The 20,717-nt window shown below is 56.4% G+C and overlaps 1 protein-coding gene across 18 annotated transcripts in view; it reads right to left on the bottom strand.

The window, feature by feature from the left end:
• Positions 1-20,717, bottom strand: part of TRRAP (transformation/transcription domain associated protein) — a 113,142-nt gene that overhangs the window by 8,662 nt on the left and 83,763 nt on the right. For 10 of the 18 annotated variants that reach the window (XM_089320861.1, XM_089320862.1, XM_089320864.1 and 7 more), the window contains 9 exons: positions 19,317-19,508; positions 16,504-16,732; positions 15,740-16,005; positions 15,147-15,247; positions 10,353-10,554; positions 8,034-8,198; positions 7,245-7,335; positions 5,938-6,137; positions 4,502-4,763 (listed from right to left, as the gene is read on the bottom strand). In XM_089320861.1, the coding sequence (XP_089176987.1) occupies positions 4,502-4,763; positions 5,938-6,137; positions 7,245-7,335; positions 8,034-8,198; positions 10,353-10,554; positions 15,147-15,247; positions 15,740-16,005; positions 16,504-16,732; positions 19,317-19,508 (1,708 nt within the window). The remainder of the gene's footprint in view (positions 1-4,501; positions 4,764-5,937; positions 6,138-7,244; positions 7,336-8,033; positions 8,199-10,352; positions 10,555-15,146; positions 15,248-15,739; positions 16,006-16,503; positions 16,733-19,316; positions 19,509-20,717) is intronic. The other 8 variants (XM_089320868.1, XM_089320869.1, XM_089320875.1 and 5 more) reach the window with 3 other exon arrangements.

The following is a 20,717-nucleotide window of genomic DNA, read 5'->3' as shown; positions in this document are numbered from 1 at the left end:
CTGTGAATCCCGACAAACAGCAACAGCCTGGGAGCCCCGGCACCCTGGCCACGCCCCTCCCACCACATGGGAAATGCAGCCACGGGGGCCATCGTGGGAACACAGAGGCGCGACCCAGGCCAGCAGATCCCTCGGCCAACAGTGGGTTCATCAGGAGGGGGGCAAGACACAAAAATGACCCGAAGAGAAAACGTTCACTTGAGCCCTGGTTAGGAACAGGCATTCCGCCTGGATGCTGGATAGGAACACGCCTCTGTCCCATGGGAGAGTACTGGGCTCAGGGCCAGCGCTGCAGCAGAGCAAGTAAAGCCACTGCCTGCAAGGCTGGCAGCCCACATGGGTGCCACTTTTGAATCCCGGCTCCTCCACTTCCAATCCAGCTCCCTGTTAATGCACGTGGGAAAGCAGTGGAGAATGGCCCAAGTCCTTGGGCTCCTGCACACGCCTGGGCACGATTCCCAGTTCCAGCTGACTCCAGCTTCCCGCGGATGCACATCCGAGGAGGCAGTAGTGATGCGTGGGTGATCTGGTCCCTGGCCCTATGTCGGAGACCTGAGCTGGGCTCCGGGCCACTCTGGGCCCGGCCCTGGCCTAGGAGAGCACTGGGGAATAACCAGGGGAACAGAACCACGTCCAATTGCTCGTCTTTCAGCAGCCAACCCTGGTTCTCCTGCACCCTCACCTGCTCAGGCTCTGCTTCTGATGCGAGGCCCACGGGCCCAGGCCCTGCCTGAAGCCCTCTGCCCCTCTCCCTCCATTCACCCCTCCCTCCCGCAGGTGGCTGGGATTCTAACAGAAGATGTGGCACACATGAAGTCCCGTGTCCTTGCACGGCATCCCACGGACGAGGGCTTTTGGGGTCATTCTCTGGTCAGTGCCAACTCTGGAGCCCAGCCCTGAGGAACTCAAGTTAGCTGGTGGCTCTTCCTGCCAGGTCAGGGCTACCAAGCCCAGAGATGGCACTCAGCCTCGCCTGGCCTCATTTCTCTCCCTGTCAAACAGGAGCAGGGCCCTGCGAGGACCACGCTGGAGGAGCACACGACGCCCGGCATCATCATTGCCTAAGTGCAGGTGCAGGTGCACTGGGACACGTCAGCTTCAGGGAGCCCGTGGGCCTTCTCTGGTTCCACTGCATTTCAAACTCGCACCTTGTTCCTCGGTACTCCCCTGGGTGCACGGTCTCACGCTGAGTGACAGGCACTGCTGTCATGGGGACATGGACTCTAGCGGAGTTGTGCACAGGCCTGTTCCTCCGCTCTGGACCGAGACGGTGTAGGGAGCACAGGCCTCCTCTGCCTCTGAGGTCAGCACAGCCCTGGCAGAGCGCCCCACACCCACAACCTACACAGCTGCAGTCGCTGACAGCCCACAGGGCTGAGCCAGACGCCTCTGGGTGACACTGCTCCCTGTGTGTGGCTCTGCGTGGTCTCGCACCGCAGTCACCCAGACGCTCAGCAGACGTAACCAGACTCCCTCTGTCATCCTTCACAGCCCTGTGTACACCCGCTCTGGCCACCACTGCCCCCTCCCCCGCTCTACAGCAGCCCGCTTCATAAGAAAGAATCACTCCAGGAGCTAGCGCTATGGCGTAGCAGGTAAAGCATCTGTCTGTAGCCCAGCATCCCATATGGGCACCAGTTCGAGTCCCGGCTGCTCCATTTCTGATCCAGCTCCCTGCTAATGCGCCTGGGAAAGCAGTAGAAGATGGACCAAGTGCTTGGGCCCCTGCACCCATATGAGAGGCCCCGAAGACACTCCTGGCTCCTGGCTTTGGGCTGGCCTATCCCTGTGACCTTTTATGGGGAGTGAACCAGCAGATGGAATTCCTCTCTCCCTATCTCGGCCTCTGTCTCTCCCTCTATAATTCTGATTTTCAAATAAACAAATAAATAAATCTTTCAAGAAAAAAAAAAAGGGGCCGGCACTGTGGCATAGTGGGTAAAGCTGCTACCTGCAGCACCACCACCTCATATGGGTGCCAATTCAAGTTCCGTTTGCTCCACTTCCGACCCAGCTCTCTGCTGTAGCCTGGGAAAGCTGTGGAAGATGGCCCAAGTCCTTGGGCCCCTGCACCCATGTGGGAGACCTGGAAGAAGCTCCTGGCTTCAGATCGGCCCAGTACGTACTGGCCACCGCAGCCATCTGGGATGTGAACCAGCAGACAGAAGACCTCTCTCTCTGCCTCTCTATAAGTCTGCCTTTCAAATAAATAAATAAATGTTAAAAGACCCGGTGGTGGCTCCCGTGGAGGCTTAACTACTAAAGAGAGGCCATGAATTTCCACGCACAAGCACCTCTGGATGAACGAAGACCCCGTGCCTGCACGTCCTCCTGCCTCGACACAGACAGCTGGCCCTGGCCCTAAGACCACGAGCCAGGGGAGCAGCGTGGCCCACGGGGGTCGGCAGGAACGCTGGCAGCACGGCTCTGGAACCTGTCAAAGCCCACGCTCACTCTCAAGTTCCCATTTTTGTGATTTTCTTTTTCACATCAAACCCAGACACACTTTCCTGCTTCTAGTTCTCTAGCTCAGACTTCACTCGCGCTAAGATCTGGACGCAAGACAGACATCGAGGAGCTTCTCTCAAGCAGGAGCGCCGGGTTCTGCACAGCTTTCACCCCAGACGCTTCCGTCTTCAAAGGCTGACAGAGGACGGGGACCTCACAGGGACCTCAGAGAAGGCCACGATGATCAAAGGCCCTGGGCGCAGACCCGAGAGCTCGTGCCCACGCCTGACCGCGCGCCGGGCGGCTTGCTCACGTGGAAGCCCCAAGCCAGGCACGTCGTGCCACCCTCAGCGCCCACCTCACACCAGCGACAGCACACGTGGCGCCCAGGGCTCATGGGACAAGCGGCACAGCCTGTGTCCCTGACAGGCCAGAAGTCATGGCCATGACTGCGGCGCCCTGTACAAGTAATGGGACGCTTCATCCTGCACTACTCAAACTGCTTTACGTACAGATACTCATAACTGCACTGAGACAGTGAGTCTTTTAAAAGCATACTTCATCTGGGTCGGCACTGTGGCGTACCGGGTAGAACTGCCACCTGTGAGGCCGGCATTGCATAGGGGCATGGTGGGAGTCCTGGCTGCTCCACTTCAGATTCAGCTCCTTGCTAATGGATTGGGAAAAGCAGAGGAAGACGGCCCAAGTGCATGGCTTCCTGCACCCGGTATGTGGGAGAACCAGAAGAACCTTGTGGCTCCTGCCTTTGGCCTGGCCCAGACCCAGCCTTTGCAGACATCTGGGGAGTGAACAGTGGATGGGAGACCTCTCTGTAACTCTGACTTCCAAAGTAAATAAATAACTCTTACGAAAAAACAGATTATCTACAAATGAGAACCACCTATTCCAACCCATCAGTGAGAAAAGAATGCTTTGAAGAATGAGAGAAGTACTAATTAGACTCAAGAGTTTTCTTTTTTTTTTTTTTGACAGGCAGAGTGGACAGTGAGAGAGAGAGACAGAGAGAAAGGTCTCCCTTTGCTGTTGGTTCACCCTCCAATGGCTGCCACGGCTGGCGCACTGCGGCCGGCGCACCACGCTGATCCGAAGGCAGGAGCCAGGTGCTTTTCCTGGTCTCCCATGGGGTACAGGGCCCAAGCACTTGGGCCATCCTCCACTGCACTCCCGGGCCACAGCAGAGAGCTGGCCTGGAAGAGGGGCAACCGGGACAGAATCCGGCGCCCCGACCGGGACTAGAACCCAGTGTGCCGGCGCCGCTAGGTGGAGGATTAGCCTAGTGAGCCGCGGCGCTAGCCTAGACTTGTGCCACACAGCTGTTTTCACAGGGTAATTCACATACTGATACCCAAACAGCCTGCAGAAGCCACGCAGGTGGCTGACATGACTCACCTAAGACCAGGCGCTCCAGGCAGAAGAGAGCCCACCCCAGTTCCCTGACAGACGGCCGCTCGGTGGGTGGTGGCAGAATAATGGGTGAGGGTATGCAGTGGTGGGTGTGAGGTGGCGGGCGTGTGCACCTGAACGCTGTGAGGGGTGAGGACCCCCGTGTGGCTAAGGGAAACAACCTCCCTCACACCATGCAGTAAGAGGCAGACCAGCACTCGTGTTCCCGTGGGTCTGGGGAAACTCAACCAGCAGCAAGGAAGGAAAACACTCCCTGTCAGGTGGCCACCGGGAGGCAGCGTTTAAATCCCAACACCTGACCTCTCAGTGCCGCCCCCACCACCCACCACAGGAACGGGAAGGGCGGGGAGGGCAGTCTGGCCCGAAGGCTTCCCCGTGCCTGAGCCCTGCCTTGGGGCTGGCAGCTCCTGCTCCAAACCTCCACCCCCCGTGGCAGAGGAGGAGGCAGCATCAGCGGGGATGGCCACGGGTGCCACAGGTGCCTTGGGTTCTGCCGCCTGCGCTGGGATCGGAGGCTAACGGTGCAGCCAACACAGAGATAAAGCAAAGGACTACAGCCCGCTTCACCCTCAAGACAAAGAATCCAGGTGCAGACGCCCGAGCGCTGGGAGAGCGGCGTGGGACTCACCAGTCGTGAACTGGCCTTTGAGCTTCTGGAAGACGGGGTCCTGGGCCGTGGCCTGCGCGCGCCTGGCCAGGGACTCGGAGGCAGCGCTGGAGAACATGGTGGACACGTTGGACACGTTCTCCAGGCCCACCCCGAACGTGCTCACCAGCTTCTTGACGAAGTTGAGCGTGTGCGGCGTGATTTTGGCATCTGACACGGCCCCGCTCTTCTCGAAGGCCACCGAGTAGCACTTCGCCAGGCCCTGCTGGAGCTGCCGCAGCACCTGGGGCAGAGGAAACAGAGCGGCGCTGAGACGGAGCCTCCGCCCCCGCCGGCCTCCCCACAGGACTGCCTCCAGCGTGCTCGGCACCGTGACTGGCATCCTTAACCAGGAGGGGGACGGATCCTGAACGTTTTTAAAGATACCCGAGGCGGGAAAGCCCCGTCTCCTGGGACCCACACGCCCTGGCGGCTACAGACACCTGACCTCCCCTTCAGGCTCTGGTGTCCACACTGCAGGGCTGCACAGTTCATAACCAAGGACACAAACGCCTGGATCGCAACATGCACACTACTCAGTCAGCAGCTCAGGCCAACACTGTCGCGGGGGCGGCCCAGCTGCTACCAAGACCCCTGAGGAACCAAGTCCCACCTCTGGGAACCACGCCGGGGCCACGGGCCCTGTGCATCGGCGACGGCTGCCCAGCGGCTCTTGCCGACTGCAGTCAGAGCAGCGGGCAGAGTTGGTGCCGGATCAGCAACTGCGCCCCCCGCTCCAGGCATTCCAGGCTACAATGGCATTTAGAGCCAAACGACTCGCCTGGTGAACAGCTACTTTCAACAACCAGGTGTCAATCCCAGAACACAGGGCCCCACGAGCACACAGGACCCATTCCCTAACACATACACAAAGGGACACATTCCCTGTACACAGAGCACACAGAGGGACCCATCCCTTGCACACAGAGGGACCCATTCCCTGCAAGCGTAGCACACAGAAGGACCCATCCCCTGCACACAGAGAAGGACCCATCCCCTCTACACAGAGGGACCCATCCCCTGCACACAGAGAAGGACCCATCCCCTGCACACACAGGATCCATCCCCTGCAGAGGGACCCATTCCCCGCACACAGAGCACACAGAGGGACCCATTCCCTGCACACAGAGGGACCCATTCCCTGCACACAGAGGGACCCATTCCCTGCACACAGAGGGACCCATCCCCTGCACACAGAGAAGGACCCATCCCCTCTACACAGAGGGACCCATCCCCTGCACACAGAGGGACCCATCCCCTGCACACAGAGAAGGACCCATCCCCTCTACACAGAGGGACCCATCCCCTGCACGTGTAGCACACAGAGGGACCCATCCCCTGCACGCACAGCAAACAGAGAAGGACCCATCCCCTCTATACAGAGAAGGACCCACGCCCTGCGCGCGCAGCCACAGTACCTCTTCGTGCCAGTTCTCTCTGAACCAGACCATCTGGTCGACGATGCCTTCCAGGGAAGACAGAAGGGTGGGGTGGAGCTCCCGCTGCATGTGCATGATTCGGCTGCAGCGCCACATGGGTGCTGTCGCTCTTATGGGCCCTGGATCTGATGCAGAATGGGACTGGTTACCCACTGAACTTGGCTGCTGCTGTCCAGAATCTGAGAGCAACACACACAATGCCAACGTCAGCGCAAAACCGACCCACGCTAGAGCTCCAAAGGAACGCCGGTTCCTGCCGGTGCGGGAATCACCACCAGACCCTCTCCCCAGGGGCGGTGTGGGAGACACCCTGGTTCTAGGGACGGGTGCACCGAGGGGCTCGGGGACGGTGAGCGTGCTGGTCTACGACCTGCCTGCAAAGGCTTGCGGGAAAACCCAGTGTGCGCGCGTGCTGCGTGCTGAGAGAGGAAGCAGACGAGGCACAGTGCTACCTGGCGGGTCCAGGGAGGGTGCACAGGTAGCTTTCTGCAAGTTTCAGCACTTTAAAAGGAAACGTTCGGAAAGTTACCTCACAATACACTCTGGGATGCTGACGCCCAGCAGCAGCTAGGTAAGGCTACACTTTTCATCCAGGAATGCCACACCACACTTGTAAAATGGTATTTTTGGGGAAAAAAAAGTCCTTTTCTCAATGAGAAATACATTATAAAACCCTAATTCAATTATGCTGGCGCAGGCTCGCTTAGTTTTAAAACTTAAAAAAAAAAATCCTACTTTTCAAATGCCCAAGACACTGATCTGCCAGGCACCCCCACGGCCGGGGCGGGGCCGCTGGCACGGGACACCTGTGGGCATCCCAACACTGTGCAGCGGCCAGTCCCTCAGCTGCTCACCGAGCACTGGGTTTAGTGCACAGGGGACTCTCCTGAACTAGTCATTTCCTGCACACAGGGCTACTCAATGCAGACTCAAAGTCTTGGGTCTGGAGTCAGGTTTCACGAACGGCTGGTTCTCCTGACACCTGTTGACCCTGAACACCACGCCCAGCACTTGGCACATCACCTTGCTTACGGGGACGCGCTGTGAGCACGGCGCGAGGCGAACCGTATCACCTTCTGTAGACCAAAATCCTCAATCTGTTCTAGCTACGGCTCACTCAGGCCAAGTCGGGGCAAAGGACACAGACCCACCAAGACACAGATCTGAGGTTCCCCGGAGGCCCCCAGTGTCCTGTCTGGGCTAAGAGCAGGCCAGCTGGGGCCGGGGTGCCCAGAGCAGCCCGGGATGGGAGCCCGGGGGACAGCGGCGCCCACTCCCAGACTCACCGCTCTTGTAGCGCTCCCGCTGCTCTATTTTCAGGGTCAGGTACAGGGTCCGGATCGGGAAGTAGACGGCTTGGGGGTACACGCGTCCAACCTGCTTGGAGAAAGGGGCTGTGAGCAGCAGTGCTCCCAACTGTGCGCCTGCGCAGACAACGCCCCTCCCAACATGTGAGCTACACGTAAGACGCCTGCCGGAGTTCAGGCCATGTGGGGTGCAGGTGGCGCCCCCGCAGTCAGGAGTCGGGTGATGCTCAGGAACGCTGCAGAGCTGAGCCCAACGGTGGGATCTGCAACCCGGTCTGAGCTGTACCTAAGCGTCTGCGGTCTCACCCACCAGGCTTTCCACAGACATTCTGGAAGCATTCTCAAATGACAGACAGGAAATGCCTTCTCCAGGACCTGGCCTGTCAACCCCCCGGCACCCGCCAGGTCCTGTGAGGACTGAGTGACGGCGCTGAAAGCTCCGCGGGGTGGGCCAGCCCCCACAGCACAGGACGGGAACCGGAAATAGACTCCCGAGTGACGCCTGTCACTCTCGCTGCTCTTGAAACACACATGCGAAGATGTTCATGCAAAGAAAAGCATGATGCTTTAAAACTTGATGCTTTATATTTCCTTTCAACCCTGACATACACTGGAAGAACTTGTAATTATGCTCGATATTAACAGATAGCTAAACGTGTTAAATCTTCCCATCTCCTAGCATTTAAACATGCTTTCTGGAAAACAGAAAGAATGCAAAGCAAAGATGCAGTTTGGATTTGGCCAACAAAGACACCTTGCTGTCCCCACCTGGCTAATAAGGTTCAGGAGCAGCTTCCCCTCGGAGCCGACCAGGCACGTGAGCAGCTGGGGGATCCAGGCCAGCCACTGGATGGGCGGCACCCCGATGCAGTACTTGTCCACGGCATCTGCCAAGGTGTTTTTGTCGTCATCAAAACTCAGAAGCCAAAGCACCTAGAAGAGAAGCAAAGCCCTACAGCTGAACAGCACTTCCGAGGGACCTGCCAGGGGCCTTCGTTCCCACACTGACACCCCATCCAGGGTGGCTTCACTGGCCGAGGTCACACCGGGCTGTGCTCTCCCTGCGGTGCAGGGGGTAAGCCGCCGCCTGCTACACTCCCAGACCTGGCTGCTCTGCATCTCATAGAGCTCTCTGCTGACGTGCCTGGGAGAGCATCAGAAGGCGACTCAACTGCTTGAGCGCCACCACCCGTGTGGGAGACCTGGAGGGAGCTCCCTGCTCCTGCCTTTGGCCCTGGCTGTTGTGTCCATCTGGGCAGTGAACCAATAGACGGAGGATCTCTTGTGTGTGTATCTCCCTATCACTCTACCTTTCAATAAGTGAGTAAATCTTTAAAAAATTATTTTTGGATAGTTTTTCCCTTGATATAGCTTTTTTAAATATAAATTTGATTTTTTTTAAAGATTTATTTAGTTATTTGAAAGGCAGAATTACAGAGAGGCAGACAGAGAGAGAGGTCTTCCATCCGCTGGTTCATTCCCCAGATGGCTACAATGGCCAGGGCTGCGCCGATCCAAAGCCAGGATCTTCCTCCAGGTCTCTCACGTGGGTGCAGGGGCCCAAGGGCATGGGCCATCTTCTACTGCTTTCCCAGGCCACAGCAGAGAGCTACATCAGAAATGGAGCAGCCGGGACTTGAACCAGTGCCCATATGGGATGCCGGCACTGCAGGCAGCGGCTTTACCCGCTTTGCCACAGCGTGGGCCGCTTGATTTAGCTTTAATGACCATTAGTGACAGCTCCAGTCTGCTGGTGAGCGACAGCCAGTGGGGCGGCAAGGAAGCAACAGGCAGGGGCTGGGGCTCACAACCTGCACATACACTTGTGTGCTCTCAACCAACAAAACCCACTTCCCCTAAGATCTGAGATGACCAGGACCCCACTATCAGGAAGGCCGCGTGCTGGCAGTCTGGTGCCTGCAGATGTCCCAGACAGCGACAGTGAGAGGCAGACAATACCCGAGTAGGGTGTTTAGGCAGTCCTTCCACGGTTGGCTCATATTTCCGTGGCTGGCCCTAACTACCATGTGCTAATGCACACTGCAGATTTTCCTGTTAAATCCCAAGCCTTTAAATGGGTAAAACAGCAAACACTGGAGGCCAGCGCTGTGGTGCAGTAGGGAAATCCTCCACCTGCAGTACTGGCACCCAATATGGGTGCCAGCTCTGGCTGTTGTGGCCATCTGGGAAGTGAACCAATGGATGGAAGACTTTTTTTTTATTATTATTATTTTTTTTTAATTTTTTTGACAGGCAGAGTGGACAGTGAGAGAGACAGAGAGAAAGGTCTTCCTTTTGCCGTTGGTTCACCCTCCAATGGCTGCTGCGGCAGGCGCGCTGCGCCCGGCGCACCGCGCTGATCCGATGGCAGAAGCCAAGTACTTATCCTGGTCTCCCATGGGGTGCAGGGCCCAAGCACTTGGGCCATCCTCCACTGCACTCCCGGGCCACAGCAGAGAGCTGGCCTGGAAGAGGGGCAACCGGGACAGAATCCAGCACCTCAACCGGGACTAGAACCCGGTATGCCGGCGCCACAAGGCAGAGGATTAGCCTAGTAAGCCGCGGCGCCGGCCCAGATGGAAGACTTTTGTCTGTCTCTTCCTCTCTCTGTAACTCTACCTCTCAACAAATACGTAAAATCTTAAAAAAAGTGAACAAGTGATTCTCAAGCATTCTGTAGAATCCTCCTGGGTTGTGTTTCTGCTTCCTGAGGGGAGGCAGAGAGCAGTGTGGAGGAGTCCACCTCAGGTGTGGGACACACAGGACCCCCACCACCCAGGCTACGCTGGGGCCACCTCGTGGAAGGAGACTCTCAGCCACTGCGCAAGGACCGCGGCTCTGACCGCAGGGCTGTCTGCCCAGACAGCTCCAGACTTGGTGCCTCAGACACGACCCCCAGGGGAGGCTTCACCACCTGCAAGACTGGGACACTGAGGATGTCCGGGCCTGAGCTTTCTCCGCCTGAACACGGATCAGCAAAGATGCCCTGGAGGAGGACGGACGGGGAGGCAGGGTGCGAATCTGGGCCTCACACCACGTGGACGGCTCAGCTGAGCGGTTTAGACACAGCTCCCTCCTCCGGCCTACCTTGGCTAAGTACTTCCTCGACTTGCTCTCGTTCTGATGGCGACAGGCGTGCAGGTAGCAGGTGATGGCGGACACGCCCAGGTGCAGCTGCCGCTCCTTCACAAAGATGTTCTCCAGGTAGTCGCCCCACATGGCCCAGGCCTTCACCAGCACGTCATGCATCTGCACAGCTGCGGAGAAGGCCTTGTTGGCCTCCTCGGACCTGCCGGGCACACGGCTTCACGTAACACAGACCATCTCGGCAAACGCTGTGAACTTCGTACATTCAGTAGTGTGTGTGCAGCTGTCCCCGACCACCACTGCCCCCAGCCCCCAGCCCCCAGCCCCTGGTGCCCGCCACCCTGCTCTGTCCCCACAGATGAACTGAACCCACACATCCTACACTCCGTGGACTCTGGCTTCTTTCACTGGTCGTAGCAGGGTCAGGCGCACCACTGCAGTGCCCCACTGTGTGCCGAAACCACACGTGCGTTCCTCACTCCTGTGCTGTTGGCACAGGGTACCTCCTGCGACCACAAGCATCCTGGCCTACCTTGACTTTGCTGTGGAACTGCCAAGCTGTTTTCCACAGCAGTTCCGCCACTTTACTATCCTGTCAACAATGTGACAAGCACAGACACTGGATCAAAGGATAGTGTAACAGAGGAGTATCATTGAGCAGCAGAGCACCACAGGCCCTTGAGAAAAACTAGCCGACACCACACCACCTGGGATTTAATCCCACCGGAAAGAAATCCAACCGCCTGAGATGACCACATGAATAAAGGGGAAAAATCCACTAACAGAAAGAAAAAGCTGACAAAACCTAACACCATCTCATGACACAACACACTCGGCACAGGAGGGAGGGAGCACCCTGAATCCGAGAAGGCACCCCTGCGAGGCACTCACGGCCACCACCACACTCACCAGAGGGACTAAACACCCCTCCCCACGACACAGCAAAGGGCCGGGTCGCCGCTGAGCCAACAGGAGAGGCTCAGGGCACCTGGGCCAGAAATGGAAACTAAACGCATCTGGCTGGAAAGAAGCTGTAAACCTGTGCATAGATGACAGGATCCTGCTACACAAAACCCTTCGGAACCCACCAAGAAACCTCTGGGAAAACACACGGGACAATGCTGAAAACCATTAACGATCTTTATACAACAATCAACTGCATTTCTGTATTTTACCAAAGAACTATCTGAAATTAAAATGAAGAGAACTCCATTTATAGTATCACTGAAGGGAATAAGTCTTTAGAAATAGCTTTTTTTTTTTTTTTTTAAATTTATTTCAAAGAGTTACAGAAATAGAGGGAGAGACAGAGATATTTTCCACCTGCTGGTTCACTCCCCAGATAGCTGCAACAGCTATTGCAGGCAGTGGCTTTACCTGCTATGCCACAATGCAGGCCCCAAGGAATAACAAACATGAAGAAGTACAGGACTTGTAGACTCAAAACTGCAAAACATTATGGAAAAAACTGAAGACCTAAAGTAATGGAAAGATGTTCTATCTTTCACAGACTGGAAGACATATCATTGAATGGAAAACCTCCCAAGATAATATACATTCAATGCAGTTTCTTTTTTTTTTTTTGACAGGCAGAGTGGACAGTGAGAAAGACAGACAGAGAGAAAGGTCTTCCTCTTGCCGTTGGTTCACCCTCCAATGGCCGCTGCGGCCGGCGCACCGCGCTGATCTGATGGCAGGAGCCAGGTACTTATCCTGGTCTCCCATGGGGTGCGGGGCCCAAGGACTTGGGCCATCCTTCACTGCACTCCTGGGCCACAGCAGAGAGCTGGCCTGGAAGAGGAGCAACCAGGACAGAATCCGGTGCCCCGACCAGGACTAGAACCCAGTGTGCCGGTGCCACAAGGCGGAGGATTAGCCCAGTGAGCCGCGGCGCCGGCCATCAATGCAGTTTCTATCACAACCCAAATGCCCCCGCCACGCCTTTTTGCAGAAACGGGTGACCTAAAATCTGTATGGAAACGGGCCAGATGTTTGGCACAGCTGTTGAGACCTTGCTCGAGAAGCCTAGACTGGAGTCCTGGCGCTGATCCAGCTCCCTGCTGTGCACCCTGGGAGGCAGCAGGTGACAGCTCTGGTACTCAGGTCCTTCCCACCCACACGGGGGCCAGCATTGAGATCCAGGCTTCCAACTTCAGCCTGGCCCAGCCCTCACTGGTGCAGTCATTTAGGGAGTGAATCAGTAGATGGACGATCTCTCTGCTCTTCAGCTCTTCAAATAAATAAAAAACTAATAGACATTTAAAGAAATATTTTTTTAAAAGTTAAGGGACTCCAAGGACCCCAACAGTAGATCAACAGGATACAGAGTCCAGAAATAAACCCTTACATGGTCAACTTTGTTTTTTTCATTTTAGAAATTTATTTTTGACAGAGCTCTAATCTATTAATCCATCTTGAAACGGCCACAATGGCCTCTATTTCAGGCTAAAGCTGGGAGCCAGGAACTCAATCCAGAAACCCAAAGGCTTGAGCCATCACCACTGCCCTCCAGTGTGTGTATCAGGAGGAAGCGGAGTCAGGGCTGGAGCTGGGAGTTAAACCCAGGCACTGTGATACGGGTGGGCATCTTCACAGCCAGGCTGAACTCCTGTCCCTGGTCAACTGATTTTACAAGGATGCCATTCCACAGAGAAGAATGGTGCTGAGACAACTGGATATTCACCTGCAAATCAAGGAATGTGGCCCTCCATCTCACACCATATACAAATTACTCAGAAAGGATCAAAGACCTAGACATAAGAGCTAAATCTATAAAGCTCTTTGAAGCAAACAATATGTGATCTTGGGTTAGACCATAGATTCTCTCTTTTAAAGATTTATTTATTTGGGCCGGCGCCGCGGCTCACTAGGCTAATCCTCTGCCTTGCGGCGCCGGCACACCGGGTTCTAGTCCCGGTTGGGGTGCCGGATTCTGTCCCGGTTGCCCCTCTTCCAGGCCAGTTATCTGCTGTGGCCAGGGAGTGCAGTGGAGGATGGCCCAAGTCCTTGGGCCCTGCACCCCATGGGAGACCAGGATAAGTACCTGGCTCCTGCCATCAGCGCGGTGCACAGGCCACAGTGCGCTGGCCGCGGTGGCCATTGGAGGGTGAACCAACGGCAAAGGAAGACCTTTCTCTCTGTCTCTCTCTCTCACTGTCCACTCTGCCTGTCAAAAAAAAAAAAAAATTTATTTATTTGAAAGGCAGTTACACAGAGAGAGAGGGTGAGGCAGACAGAGAAGAGAGATCTTCCATCCGCTGATTCACTCTCCAAATGACCATTAACAGCCAGGCCGACCCCAGGCCAAAGCCAGGAGCTTCATCTGGGAGTCCCATGGGTGGACAGACCCAAGCACTTGGGTCATCTTCCCCTGCTCTCCCAGCTGCATTAGCAGGGAGCTGGATCGGGCATGGAGCAGCCAGGACACAAATAAGCACCCACATGGGATGCTGGCATCACAGGCAACGGCTTAACCTGCTGTCACAGCGCTGGCCCCAACCATGGACTCTCAGATGTCACCGAAAGTATGAGCAAGAAAACAAAAACCTATATAAGCTGGGCATCATCAGAATAAAGCTCTGTGCATTAGAGGACGAGTGTGAGACGATACACGCACACTGGGTAGTGCAGACTTGCACTCCGGACCGCACATGCAAAGATGCCGCACAAGCACAACCCGAAGCCACGAGGACACGCAACCGCACGCTCACTACAGTGCCCGCTAATCAAAACGTAAGAAAGTAGGTGCTGGTGAGGACGTGCAGACCAGAGAGCTCAACCAGTGCCGGTGGGAAGGTCAAGCGGTGCAGCCACGGCGGAAGACCGGCAGCCCCTCAAACCCATCAACAGAGGAGGACCTCCCGTGAGCCAGCAGCTCACACCACGCCAAGGCTGGGAATGCTCACGGCGGCACCGCTCCTCGCAGGAGGAACGTGGAAACGCCCCATCGTGCATCAGGTGCTGGACACACGGAGGCACGGTGCAGGTTACCCGGCCCTGAAATGCACAGGTCCTGTGCACGACACAGCCTGCAGGAGCCCCGCAGACACCAGGCACCAATGCCCTGAGCAGGCAAACCCAGAAGAAAGCAGGCCCAGTGCGTGTCCAGAACAAGAGGAGACGCTTCCAAAGGGAATGTTTTACAACACCTCAAGAAAAGCAAAACCCTTTCATCTTGACAATACCGCTTCCTTACTTAAACCCAAGCTGGGAACACGATCCCTGTACTGGGAACACGTGAACGGGGCTGCAGCACCGGTGCATGGCAACAGGCACGCCTGCGAGAACACCGCGTTGCCATACTGCTCCCCACATCCCACGTGACGTTCACTTCTCTCAACAGGACAGGGCAACCTTTTCCTGTGATGGGCTGGTGGGCGGTCAGGCTTTGCACATCACAGGACCTCTGCAATCCCCGTGCCAGCACGCCGTGCCGCATGGACAGCACAGGTGTCCCTGACCCGAGACCAATGACAGAGCCAGATGCTGGCTGGACGGCGCCCACGGGCCACAGCCTACTGACCCCTGTTCTAAAACAACGATCGCCTCCACGGAAGGAACCGACTGTTCCGAGATGCCGAGCTGAGAAAACGGGGACTGCACACGCTGGGACCAAGCCACGTGCGCCTGCACAGCTCTGAGTGACACGTCACAGCTCTGCAGAGGGCCCACGCCTCAGAACTGCCCCAAATCACGCCGACCCCTAGCTCGAGCCTCCCATGGGCTCCACTTGTAAGGAACTGCAGTGCTCTGACAGGCCTTTCTCTGCCAACCCTGCCAATGGGACACACATACTTGTTGATCTGAGCCAGAAACATCCCCTTCAGGGCATAGAACTCCGCTGTCATCTCTTTCGTGAAGTATTTTAAGTTTGTAGATTCAATGACTTCAAGGCCCTGTTTGGGAAAAAAAAGGAAGAAAGAAGTGAGCATGGAAAAATCTCTGCAATTGAGATAACAAAAACTTCACAGAAGTGCTTATCAACACAACAAATCCTGTGGGTCCTTGATACGTCCACCGCAAATCAACAATAGACTCGACTACCGCATCTGATGAGTGACTGAACCCGAGACACAGGTGTGACAGAGGCCCGACGTCCTCCAACGTGCCCCAGCCAGCTTCATTCTGCGCACAGGCTACATCTACCTTATGCTCTCATGGCTCAGCCGCTGCTTTCTTTCCTATGCTCATCACTACGTGTGTGGCAGAGAGAGACCACAGGTGCACCAGGGACACTTGAGGCTTCCCAAGACTGCCTTCCCGGCGTGGCAAGGCCATGCTCATGCTGAGGCTGGGGGTGCGAAGCTGGCATGGCATGCCCCAGCTCTGGCTCTCTGCTCGCCGAGGGGCGTCCCCGTGCGGGCTGGGGCGGGGTCCTGCACACCCACCTGCATGCACTCATTTTTGCCCATCACGCCCGCCAGCTGCAGGTAGCATTTCACTTGCTGTCGAATCTTCTGGAAGCAGTCCACGATAGGAACGGTTGGAATGGTGTGAATGCGACTTAATATATCCAGAGCTACGTTGACCAGCCCTTGCTTTCGGGCAATCTTCCCGTACTGGATGATCGCTGAAGCTGACGCGTGGACCCCAAGCATGGCATTATTGGAACTCGGATCGTGCTGGGAGCTATTTTCATACGCAGTTACGATAGCTGGAGGGCAGAGAAATGAACCATCAGTCCCGTCAAATGCCTTCCAGAGCGGCCACAACGAGGCTTCAGTACAAGTGAAACACGCTCAGGGCTCCTGAGGACGGGGGCTCGGCCACAGCCTTCCTGACCATCCCTCGCCTCTTATCCCACGAGCAAGTCAGACGCTAACCACGGAGCAAACCACGAAGGTTGTCAATGTGAGGACACCCGGCAGGTTCAGGGGGTGGGCAGGGAGGACAGAAAGACACGGCAGAGGCCAGACAGCCCCCAGGAGCAGGGCTTTCAACAGCAGGAGCCCATGACCCGGATGCCACGGGCAGTCCCTGGCAGCAACGGTTGTAACGGGAAACTCACCCGGGTAGGACAAAAAGCGTTCCCCTCCCACTCCCTGCCCTCGCCACAACCATGGCCGCCAGCGACACCCACCCCCCAAGGAGGGAATTGGGCAAGAGAACACGAAACAGACGCGAAGGCCGCCCCGCGGGGTCGGGAAATTACATGATGAGTGCATGCCGGACCAGGTGGGTTTACCCTGGTAATGGTGCTGCCGCCACATGAAGATGCTGCTCCAGTGCGACAAGTCGTCCGACACGATGGGCAGCCGGTTCCGCCAGGTCTTCACCACCGTCTTCATGTCGTGCAGGCTGTTGTTCCTGCCCAGGTTGCTTGGCTGGAGACCGGCATTTATTTGAGCAGCTTCCTGGAGTTCAATGATTTGCTGGGCTGCCTAGGGGCCAGCATCGGAGATCGCACAGTGAGTGTTGCGAGAGGTGGGGCAGAGAGGCGACCTGATCACTGTCAGGGCGAGCCCTCACTGACAGACGCCCCCAGCCACGCTGCAGGGCGTGTGCCGCCGCCTTCGCTCCCCACCCGGACCCCGACCTTACAACCTCCGCCGTGGCTCCCGAGAGGGGGCGCAGACGCTACCCTTGCTGAGGGGTGGGTGGGCCTCAGACCGCTCTTCCTCCTTCCTGCCCCTCGCGTGGCTCCGTGGCTGCCAACGGGTGAGAGCAGACGGCCTCGCCCCCCTTTGGCCTCCAGCCAGGTGCGGTCCAAGCCCCAGACCCAGCAAGCTCCAGAAACACGGTTCTGGCCAGCTCTTCGGGCTGACGAGCCCGCCCAAGTCTGTCCGCTTTACTCCCCTTAAAGCCCAGATGTGCCGCTGGCCCCTTAGCGCCGATGCTGGCTCCTCACCGGCACACAGCACCCCACAAGGCCACCTGCCCCTTTCCTGGCTGCCTGCGGCCCATGGGGGCTTCTCCCTGTTCCGTCTGTATTTTTATTTCCTGTCCCATCGGCCCAGCACTGAAGCACAGCCTCCCCTGCTTTCTCTTCTCTCCCAGGCTGCACACTGCTCTGAGGCGGAGTTTCCCTACTCTGTATCTTCTCAGCCTTTTTTTTTTTTTTTTTTTTTTAAGATCTATTTATTTGAAAGTCAGAGTTAAAGAGACAGAGGGAGTGACAGGGCAAGATCTTCCATCCGCTGGTTCACTCTCCAGATGGCCCCAACAGCCAGCACTGGACCAGGCCGAGGCCAGGAAGTAAGACCTTCACCCAGGTCTCCCAGGTCTTCCCCTGCCTTTCCCAGGCCATTAGCAGGGAGCCGGACTGGAAGTGGATCAACTGGGACAGGGCCCAGCACCCCACGGCATGCTGGCATCACCATTGTGGCTTCACCCGCTATGCCACAATGCTGACCACATGTATCTTACCTGATTTTCAAAACTGCCTAGAAGAATTTAAGCTTTCAAGTTTGGTTCATTGCATTTAGATTTCTGAAATCTTTGTCTAATCTTATCCCTTCCGCTACTGCCTGCCAAAAGCTTACTGCAAACAGAAGGGATATTTGTTTCCTAACAGCTTCACCGCGACGTCGCCAAAACGGCATGCCGCAGAGGCTGTGGAGCAGCAGGTGAAGCCACCATCCGGCACGCCCACGACTCCCATCCGAGCGCCTGGCTGGAGTCCTGGCTACCCAGCCTCCTGCTCGCGGGCACCCTGGGGGGTTCAAGTACGAGAGCCCCTGCCGTCCACAGGGGAGACCCGGTCAGAGTCCCAGGCTCCTGGCTTCGGGCTGGCCCAACCCTGGCTGGTGCAAACATTTAGAGAGAGAACCAGAGGATGAAGGTCCCTCCCTCTTTCTCTCTAATGTTTTTTAAATAAAATATAGGAAAAAAAACTACCCTCAGCCCTTGGAGTACACAACGTGCTTGTTTTTAGCATGTTCCAGAGCTGTGCGGCCACCAGCACTGATGACAGAAATTTCACATCACTTCCCCAAGCACCTCCAGGTCCACCAGCAGCCACGCTCCACGCCTGACCCCTGACCACACTGTTCTCTGTCCCTGTTCTTTGCCTGAAATCACCGAAGTGTGGCTGTCGGGACAGGCCCGCTCACTCAGCAGGTTCTCAAGGTCACCATGATTAGCAGGTATGCACACTTGAGGCCTTTTTACAGCGGAATCCGGTGTGACCGCGTGGATGAACCACATCCTGCTGCACATCTGGCTGTCACAGCTGACGCTGCCACGACACTCCTGTACAGGTTTCTGGTCCTATTTCCATTTCTCCGAGTGGAACTGCAGGATCACAGGTAACAACCTGTTCGAGGCCCCTTGGACATACCACCCGCTTCCTGTTTTCACGTATCAGTAACTTTTCCTAATAGCTACAAGAATAGAGAACTCATCTTGCCACTTTCAGACTGAAAAATCAAACCTTGCTATTTTAATAATCTGGATTAGAAATGTTACATGTTTATAAAACAAATGCTACTTTAAGGCACACTTTCAGAAACAGTAATGAAGTAGTAACATCGAAAACAAAACCAGCCACCATCCCAACAAACTTCTGGTGCACCAGGGCACAGACAAGTGGCTATGCTATGCCACCCATCAATGTGGATTAACCTTGAGCTCCTGCTCTCTGCTGTGGGCTTTCTCCCGTGGCACTCAATGTGTAACACGAGCCCACCACCCCGTGCGATGCCACCATTCAGCCCAGGAAGGTCCCGCCCCCAAGACACTTCGGGCTGCTGGGGAAGGTCCCAGGCCTGGCTCCTCCTGGGTGCCATCTACCCTTCGTGACAACTCATTCCAGCCACACCAGCTGCTGTTCAGTGGCTTAAATTTACACCCCCAGAAACTGCCAAGAAGAGCAGCAAGGCCCCTTCCTGTGTCTGCCTCCACCTTCTTCTTCTAGAGGGTGAGCTTCCGAGTGCAGGCAAGGTGAGGGAACCTGTTCCTCTCCGCTGCCTGGCTCAGCCAGTCTCACCTGGGCCCGAGCTGCGCCGAGGTGGGCGCCACACTCACCTGCAGAAGGGGTGTGTGCACGTGGGACACGACGTGGGGCAGCCGCCGCCACTCGCGGATGGCCAGGCTGCTGGCCATCTCCACCAGGCGCTCTATGAAGCTGAGCTGCTGCTCCTCGGGGTGGCAGATGGCCAGGTATCCTCGGTACATGTTAACTTTCCAAGCCATCTCTTTCGGGCAACTCACTTCCACCTGAGAGAGAGAAAGACAAAGAACATTACATAGGAAGTGACGGCTGTTCTTCTCTTGTAAGGCCCAAAGAGGAAACAGTCCACTTTTTTCATCAATTATGCAACGTGATAAACAGAAGGTAAGCTCTAAACGCGATTTCTTTGCTGAATTCACGCATTCAGGTGTCCTACTATGGCTTTTCCTCCTCCTCCTCTTGCTTTCTAGGAAGGCAGGCCAGGCCGCTGGAGAGTTCCCCAACAGGAAAGTGATCAGTTCTGCGGACAGGTCAGCTGAACAGCACCCCTCCGCCGCAGTCAGCCAGCGTGCCGGGGCAGGGTGGGGCAAACAGCTCCAGAATGGTGAGCACTGGCACAATTCTCAACCGTCTCCAGTTCACACCGCTATCCTCAACCACTCAAAGTGGTTCTGGCACGGATACAGGGGCATTCGCAGATTCTGCTGCGGTCACATGCAAGCCAGGCTTTGCTACCCTCTAGCAAATGCGCCCCGGATGCCGACCTATGCACATGGGGCTCAGGGCCAGCTGCACACCACAGGCTCTACTCCTGAGAGCCCCCCTTTTTAAAGAAAATAAAGAGTTCTCCAGTTGAAAGGCAGTTATGGGTGTGTGGGGGGATATCTTTTATCTGCTGGTTCACTCCCCGAACTGCCACAGTGGCTGGGGCTGGGCCAAGCCAAAGCCAGGAGCCAGGAGCTCCATCTGGGACTCCCATATGGGTGCAGAGCCCAAGCACCTGGGCCATCTTCCGCTGAGTTCCCAAGCCATGAGCAGGGAGCTGGAAGGGAAGCGGAGCAGCCAGGACCTGACTGGTACTTGTAGGAGACGCCAGTGCGACATCACAGTGCTGGCCCCACCAAGAGCCCTTCTGAGGGCAGCAGCGTGGCTAGCGGTTCTATCAGTCTCTTGTCAAGCGTTTGCAAACAGAAATGATAACAAATTCAAGCCCGCGACACCACCTCCGTGGCGACAGATGCAGGCATGTCTGCGGGAGGAGCCCCACAGGACGCACTGCCAGGACCCAGAGCTGCGCCTCCCGTGGTGTCCCTGGGGAGCAGCGAGCAGACTGCTGCGTCTGAACACTGACGCAGCACCAGTGACCGGGGTTACACAACACCCGGTGGGCGTGCTTCTGACACCCTGCATTTCTGAAGCACCGCCACAGTGGAGAAACCAGGGAGGCAAGTTCACACGCCCATCTGCTGTCTGTG

The sequence above is a fragment of the Oryctolagus cuniculus genome, chromosome 19, assembly GCF_051225735.1.
Source record: "Oryctolagus cuniculus isolate XC-2025 breed Fujian yellow rabbit chromosome 19, ASM5122573v1, whole genome shotgun sequence".
Lineage (NCBI taxonomy): Eukaryota > Metazoa > Chordata > Mammalia > Lagomorpha > Leporidae > Oryctolagus > Oryctolagus cuniculus.
This window is presented reverse-complemented; position numbering and strand designations above follow the sequence as displayed.